The sequence below is a fragment of the Notothenia coriiceps genome, unplaced genomic scaffold, assembly GCF_000735185.1.
Source record: "Notothenia coriiceps isolate Sejong01 unplaced genomic scaffold, NC01 NC01_scaffold00000339, whole genome shotgun sequence".
NCBI classification, from domain to species: domain Eukaryota; kingdom Metazoa; phylum Chordata; class Actinopteri; order Perciformes; family Nototheniidae; genus Notothenia; species Notothenia coriiceps.
Window position 1 is genome coordinate 2,852,614 of NW_011333040.1, and position 8,674 is coordinate 2,861,287.

At 39.3% G+C, this 8,674-nt stretch overlaps 1 protein-coding gene across 1 annotated transcript in view; it reads right to left on the reverse strand.

Annotated features, from left to right (window-relative positions):
- LOC104950097 (clathrin heavy chain 1-like) overlaps nucleotides 1–7,349 on the reverse strand; it is a 23,548-nt gene extending 16,199 nt beyond the window's left edge. The window contains exon 1 of the mRNA XM_010776566.1: nucleotides 7,269–7,349. Coding sequence (XP_010774868.1) covers nucleotides 7,269–7,349 — 81 coding nt within the window. The remainder of the gene's footprint in view (nucleotides 1–7,268) is intronic.
- Between the last annotated feature and the right edge of the window lie 1,325 nt (nucleotides 7,350–8,674).

Here is an 8,674-nt window from a genome sequence, read left to right on the forward strand (position 1 = left end):
TGTTCACTTAAATAAAATACGTTCATTTAGCGCTTTTCTAGCATATCGCACAGCCGAATTCACAAAAATGTGCAATTGTGTAAATTGTCACTGTTAGAAACCTATGATTATTCATGTAGGCCTATTCCGTTTTAATCTGTTTAATCTCTGTTAACTCTGCATCTGTTATTGTTATACAATCCGGTGCGCGCTATAAAGTTCAAGTGCGTTGTTATTGCTACCCGGCTGCGTCTCAATCAACAATAAATCGTCTTCTGATTAGAAAAAAACCTGCTGCATTTCGTGTGTGAAATCCCCCCTCAGCCCCAGCTCTGACTGACTTCCCGCGTCCCTGGCTGTATTGAACAAACTAACTGTATCACTATAACATGATGATGATGGTTATAAAGAATACATACAAAACAGTGCATTAAACAAACCATCATGCTCTTACTTTGAAATCATGCGGAAATGTCAGCAGGCCATCACGTGGTTTCCGAAAATAACCGAGTGACACGAGTAGATTTTAGCAGAGACCGGCGGAAAGTTTGTCTCAAAACTCTGTGTGTGTAAAAAAGACGATCCACAAGCAGAGATTTGAGATCCGCAAGCAAATTTTTGATTGACAAATACAAAATGGATTCACAAATGCCTGATCAAAGTTGTCAATGTTAAAGAGATATTCACAGATCTTTTTTTAATGGTGAAAATATTTAGCGTATTTGCAGATCCGTTTTACATTTGCAAATGTATTTGTGAGTTTGCAAATCTTTTAAATGCATTTGTGGATGGTGTTTTACATTTACAAATCACATATTTACACAGAAATAATTTTTATGTTCACACGAATAATTATGAGACAAATATATGCCCATACATCACTGAGTGATCCAAACCCGCGACAGGGGAAGCAAAAACAGACATCACATCACGTAGCTTCACGGAGGAAACACCGGAGAAATTCTTACCTTAGCTGTTGCTCTGATCAAAAGTCGTGTTCAATGGCATTAAAACGAGAAAAACATGGCTGAAGGTTAATCCAATGGTGAGTCCAATGTGTCTGGACTCACCATTGGATTAACCTTCAGCCATGTTTTTCTCGTTTTAATGCCATTGAACACGACTTTTGATCAGAGCAACAGCTAAGGTAAGNTAAATTTGACTCGGTTTTGGGTGAGCCTTAGAGTTGGTCCATAGGGTTTGCAATTTTTAGAGAATGCATTTGGTACAAGTATCTAAAGCCTGGGTTTGATAAATGTGAGTCTACATTAATTTTCCCATTTTTTTAAATGTGTTATTGTGAAATATAAAATAGCCCATAAAAGAGAAATTTACTTCAAAGTAATTTCAAGACTTTACCTAAGACACATACTTGGATGTAAGATATTACTTAGTTATTTCCCATCTTCTGGCAATGTAATAATGAGCACCACAGAGGACACGAAAACAGGTGTTAGGACCAGCACTATTTTTTACTCACACTGCACTGCTTGATTTCACAAAACGATGCCCCCCCCCCCCCCCCCTTGATCTCGCCCAGTTGGTTTTATATGAAGTGTGTGTGAAGGAGAGCACGATTGGAGAGTCATTTATAAGGTCTCACGTGTGGGCTTATGTTTCCCTTTGGGTCGCGTCATGGCGATTGGGAACACCTGCCCCGTAAATTCATTTTAGAATACAAAAGGAACTGATCATCCTGGTCAGCTGGTTCGGTTAGCCAGTCTAACATTGATGTATTTCACAATATCTCTCCGTGGTCTATGCAATTACACAGACAATGGCAATTAATGATGGTCTAGATTTGATCCGAAATAAGCTTCTTTCTGCGAGTTGAGATGGAGGTGTTTTCAGCAAACAAATTCTCAGGCCCTCTGAAGACGTTACGAAGTCGTTTAGTGAATTTCGCATATTTATTAAAACTCCTTTAATGATCCACATCGAATGCCACTGGATTCATTTATTTATACACGTTGACAGATAAGCAACACATAGATGTACACCTCATTTACTTTTTAGGCAAAAAATAGCAGAGCTTTTGATAGAGTTCGATTCATGTATTGATTTACCATATCCGTTTTAAAATTTTGAGCATAATTTTGAATTTTTTTAATGTGCAGGACAGGGCAAGTTTTTGCAGGGGAGATCAGCCGATTAAATCCTTTATTTTTTTATAAATTTTTGGCCAGCCAAACATTCTTTAAAAATCGGCTTCATTGTCTTAGGATCCAGAATTGGGGTCATGCTGGTTGAGCATTCTCAGATCCATTCGTTGCTAGAGGAGATGGGGGCAGTGTTTGGGATGTGGTGCTGTGGTGGTGGTGGCCTGGTGGAGGGTGGGGGGAAGGGGTATTTATGTGCAAGATGGCGAGAGCGAATCGCCGATGTGGGCTGAACGTGCCCGTTTCCGTCACGTAAAGATGTCAGGAGAGGGGTGCGGCGGCTGCGATCAGGTGAAGAAGAAGCAGTAATTGCAGGCCTCCATGGGGCTGGGAAAAGCTTCGTCGTGTAGGAAGGTGGAGGGTGGAGCGAGTCAGGGCTGGGACCCTCCTCATTTGGGGTCAAACACCAACACACCACATGTGTGAAGCCAATGAGGTCTCACGCTTTTCAGGCCTTCAGTGTAAATCATGAATTAAGAGAATTTAAAAAAGACAAAAAACAGGACTTGAAGAGAAATTCAAGAAGAATAATTATTAGAGCAAGCCGTCCCATGTGGGGTTGTCTGCGAATAAGATGAGAATGCTACAGTGATAAAAAAACCAGTCCCGACCTCGATATGCATTCTACATTTTTATTTATTGTTGGCGGTTTGGCTGTCATGCATTCCAGGAGTTTGATATTTGGGGTGCTGACCTTGAAATTGAGATTCATGTCTGGTTGATGGGTTAGGGAGAACGGGGTGTTTCTAAATACCTACCCAATTGGATGGATGATTTAATTTGGAAACAGTGAAGCCGATGGATTTTGAATTTAATGATTTTTTGGTTTTAAAGCTATGAGGGAGCCCAAGAAAAGAACAATTGAATAAGGCTTGAAAAAATAGGAACAAGTGCCTTGATTTTCATCTTTTCTTTATCACACACGCTGGTTCAGGTCCCCCACACCAGCCAAAAAACAACAAACAAACACCACCCCCAACCACCTAAGTGAATCGCTGACCAAAGAACAAGAGCACACCTCGATCTATTAGTCAAATCAGTTGAAGTACAATTAAAACAAGAAAAAAAAAAATCACAAACTTAAAAAATCTGAAACCTAACGATAGCTGTCACCATTCCTAATCAAATCTAACAGAAGGAAATCCACCCTCCAATTAGGTCAACACACGCTTATTTAACGAGGACATGTTAAATATGGTGATTCCGAGGAGGGGTGTCAGGACCCACACTTTCAATTAACAATGGCATGTCTGTCGCTCACTAGCACACGCAAAGACTTAACACAACGAGTTAACTAACCTTTGTCATTACTGGTTTTTGGAACGAGTGTTACTACAACAAGAAAAGGGATACGATTCCGTCTTTTATGTTTTATTATAGCTTCGTTTCTTATCCATGTTGGGGAAGGTAAAGCTAAGGATCAAGTAAGGCGTTTTCCAAATCAACACCTGTGCCCGATTTATGTCTGTGCTGTACTGCAGCTATCTGAGATATATAAAAATAGACAGCACATTCCTGAACAGCAGACAGTCATCTCCTGGATGTAAACAAATATCAATCTGCCAAATGACTGGCACAACCACTCCTGACCAAAACAAGCAAAACTAACCCAACAGTGCTAATCACATGAGATGTACAGATTAATCACAATACAAATGCTCTTGGACTCTACTTCATGTCCAACCAATGCTTTCACTGACAATTACTTATTAGTCAACCCAATATTGATCAAAATATTTGGACCTCATTAAATATGTAGATCTACAACCGTGACTCTAAGACATGAACCACATGTCTTTATTGCAAGAAGATGAAACTATAAGTATATTCGGAAAATCATGAATCAGAATATTTTTCAGTTTATAGATCACCCATAACAGAGGGGGAGTTAAACATTCTTACAGACAAAAAAAATTGGGCAAAAATATAATATAAATAAGCATGAACAAATAACAAATACCAGATCAATCATTAAATGATAAAAAAAATATACACATGACAAATTTACAATTTGAACACAACAAGTCTAAACTACTTCTTAGGTCGACATAACCAATAAGTAAACAGTAACAGTTAATACATAAAACAAATACATAAAAAATCCCAAATATGTAAGAAAAGAATAAACATGATAGTAAACGATAAACTTGAAACTTGTCTACTAGACAGATCAAAAATACAAATTAAACCTTAAATAACCAGCAGGTACAACACATGAATAAACAGCTTTACAGATGAATATTCCCTGCAAAATCAAATAACCAATATTCGCCGTCGAACCACCTACAACCGCGCATCATCCCCCCCCCCTCAAGAGATAAAGAACGATACAATGAAGTTCGCATCTACATAATTACCGACAACGCTTCTTGATGCATCTGAATGATCTGCGATCGTTGTTAATGAGTGAGACACACTGGAGTTGAGGATCTGTGGGGTTTATTCTCCAAAAATATAATTTACAATTTAGGCATTTAGCAGACGCCTTATTCCAAAGCGACTTACAATGACCAATCACAGGGACATTCTCCCTGGAGTAACTGAGGGCTAAGTGCCTTGCTCAAGGGCACACTAGTAGTGGTGTTCCAAGCGGGATTTGAAGTCGCAACCTTCCGATCATCACCCCACCTCACTATCCATTAGACCAACACAATTAAATCAATGTATGGGAAACACTGGGTTGTAGAGCTCCAGGGCTTAAGAATTTATAACAACTCTCTACTTTCCTATTATTATTTAACGTCTTCTGGGGTGTTATGTTATTGTGGGACTACCTTTAGGCTAAACTGATACATCAGTCGGTTGGCATCAACAAGAAAAACGCCATGTCAGCAGATAAACCTTGTTATTCTCCAGCAGGGTCCACTTGCTCCGCAGGAACGGGTTTACAGGGTTACACAAGATCACGGAAAACATGCAAAGCATTTTGAAATGCACGTCACCGCCTTTTTACAGATTGACACCATGTGCATGTACATGATCAGGATTGCAGACATTTCTATTTGATCATGTTATCTGTTACATGTAAGAGAAACAGAGAGAAGGCTCAAGAAGAAGCAGGGAAATTGAGAAGCTATATGAAGTGAGAAAAGAGCAAGCTGCCCTGATTTCATTCCTGTGTTGCATGGAATCTGGTCTGTCGCACCAGAATAAACGCTCACCAAAATAGACCTGGGTTACGTGTGCTTAGCGTGTGATTTCAAAAAGCTTGTTTGTGTGTGTGTATAAATGCAAGACATGGGAAACAACTGACTCAACTTACATTTTCCCCAACGTTGTACTAAACAGGCATCTACTTTCATGCTTGTTTTCCATTTTGTCTTCTGTATGTGTCTCTTTGTTGGTCCATCTAAGGAAGAAATATTACAGATTTAACTTTATAAGACTATTGTATTACTCTTTCTTATGTTATCATGCTTCCCCGAATCTCCCTCTCAGTTCTCTTCATCTCTCATCTTTTCATCCTATAACCCTCAAACTGCACATTCTTTTAATTTTGGCCCTGAGAAAAGCTGATGTTCACTAGAAGCTGAGCTTATATCACGGACACACACACATGCTCAAACACACAAACCCAATAGGAACCCTGAGCATTAATGTTTTTTGTGTGTGTTTTTGTAGGACTAAAAATGAGTTGCAGGACAGGCAGTGCTGTCACAGAGAAATATTTATATCTGCACCTGAACTTGTTATTTTCTGTTGTCTTGCTTGTTTGACATTTTTATTTTCATTCTCACACAACAAATCACAATCAGGTTTGGTTGTATAACCACAGATCCACCAACATCACTTACATGACACACCTTTACATCCAGAACAAAAGCGCTAAACCCAAGTAATCAAACTTGATGGGTTGGATTTTCAAATAATTTGCCTTTTTATAGTTGGCAAGCACAAGTTTCCACACCTCAATTACACTTAATTTCACATGATCAGCCACATCCAGTAGGTTAGAGAACCACACTGTTGCTTCACATATTTTAGCCCATTAGTTCCCATAACATCAGTTGCAGAGACATGTAACTTTGTCGGGATCACAGTGAATCTCAATATCATTATCTACATAATCTCTGTTACGGCTGTTTTCACTGTGCCAAAATCAGCTGTGGGAACAGATTGTATGACTATAATATAACAAAAAGTCATTTAATCAACTATTGGAATGACAGAAATGACAGCATTGTGAGGATTTTCTTTGTCTAATACTGTAGATGACGGTTGACAGAATATCTTTTGTCGGTGTCAAATCTTTATCATCTGAAAGTTATAGATGATCACTTTTCGAAATTGAGAGTTCCCTCTGCATATTGTTTGTCAAACACTGATGTGCATTGTGCATACTATTCGTCGAGCTGACAAGTGGCACACGGTGAGGCTTACTCAGAAATGCATTAAACCTGCAAAAAATAAATAATTAAGGTGTTGAGTCTACTGGATTTGTATAAAAGTCTATAAGCAAATGACCATACTACTCTGCATGATTGTTTACCTAAAGTTTATGGTCTCAATCGCTCATTTTTGTTTTGTAAATTATAATCCCATTTAGAGTCAATTACACAAAAAAAGCATGTTATAAATGAAAACGTCCAATGCCAAAATTACAAACTTGAGGTTTCAACGTGGTAGTCCACAAACCAAACAGTGACGTCAAGGTGGTTACGTCCACTTCTTTTATAAGTCTGTGACTGCTTACCAAGTCTAGACCATCATTCTAGCATCCCAACCCTTACTGGATGTTCCCCTCATTCCCAACACTTCCCATCAGACTGGAATATTTTGAGACTGCTGGTTAACCAGATCTGGTTTTCAGTGTAGGAGCTTGTGCACATCTCCCTGAAAGTGAATGGAGGTTGTGGCTTTTCTTCTGCGTTCGTCCTCTAATTTGGACCTAATTGAGATGTTTAATTAGCGCGTATTTGTTTGTGTTTATGTGTCTGTAAAGAGGAGAGGGGCTAGTTATGTAATCTGCTGCAGTGTGTGAGGTCAGGGGATGTATGTGAGAATCCAATATTCATGAGCATCTTGAGTGCATCATGAATGTTAATAGGGACATGTGAGAGGACTGAAAATGGAGAGGAGAGAGGAACCAGAGAAAGTAAGAAAAGGGTCTGAGGGACAAATATGTTCTACCTCTTCTGTGTCACTGTCCGTCTGCCTCATTTCGCTCTTCATCCTTCCTTCTCTTCCTCTGCCTGAGCACACTCCCTGCATCTCTTGATCCTCCCACCTTCCACCTGTTCAAACCACCCCTCCTTCTTTTCCTCATCTCTTTCCCTCTTTTCTGTCTCAATCTCCTCCTATAATGAGGGCCTTAGCACTGTTATATGATGTGTGTATGAGTTGTTCACGTGGCAAGCATTAGTGTGTGTTGGGTGTGATGAAACATGCAGTCGCCCCGGGTTTAATCCAGTGCTGGACACAAAAACACACACTTTGGAATCTAACTCTGTAGGAAACTGTATTGAACATACATTCAGTCTCTTTTTCTCTTTCTCTCTATGAGGCGTGTTGTGAGCTTATGGCCTTCTCGCCTCATTCTCCTCTCTTTCTCTTTTTTCTCTGTCCACATATCTCTCATTTCTTCTCACCGAACACACACAAGCCCTCTGTTTGAAACAGAGTATAGCTCAATTTGAAACGTTCGGCATATAAGACGCATGCTTTCATTCTCAGTTCGAAAGACTGCCTGAGTGTCTGCCAGGATGAATCATGTGCTCAAACCAATTACTCTCTTTTAAAAATGGACCCTTTTCATAGGAGAGTGTGTGTCTCTTGAGTTGTGATATCAGCATGTTTGTATTCTCAAAAAAAAGGAAAATGATCCTAATTGGGTTCGTTTTGGTCAAATAACACAAATGTAAATGTTCTCTTTAGCCCTTTATAGTGTTTTGTAACCAAATAGCTTTGGCTTAAACAGGTTTTAAATTATTTGTACGTTGTAAAAAGAATGCAAGCTTTTAATGGTATTTTAAATATGTGAATAACTACAAAATACAGCTTAATAAACAAAAAAAGGGCTTGGGCATGCTACTATTCAGGACATGTTTTAGATATGTTCCTCAGGCAGCATTGATAAAGAAATGAAGGGTTAAGAACATTAAATAAAAGTGTATGTTTGTCATGATTTTACGTGCTTAACTCCTAGACTTCTGAACCTTTACCTCTTCTTCTTTCTTATAGTTACAGTTGACATACTGTAGTGCTCTGCTTTTGACTATTATTAGTTTGACACACCTGAGAAAATTACAGTACCTATTTTTTCTTTTGATGCTGGAAAGCTCACATGCTCTTGTCAATGCATGTTGGAAAAGTTAAACTGCTGTCACTAACTGATATTTTTTTGTTTTTGTCTTCTTCCCCTCTCCTCTCAACTCATCACTGGTCATCTCTCCTCCTGACCAATTCTCTTCTCTTCTCCACCTGCTGGTTGTGGTCCTGATGGTGTTTTCCAATAGATTGATCGGCCAATCGATGGGGATTTTCAGAGGAGCTCCGACTGCCTTCGCTGCCTGCCCTCCTCCACCCCCCTCCCCCCG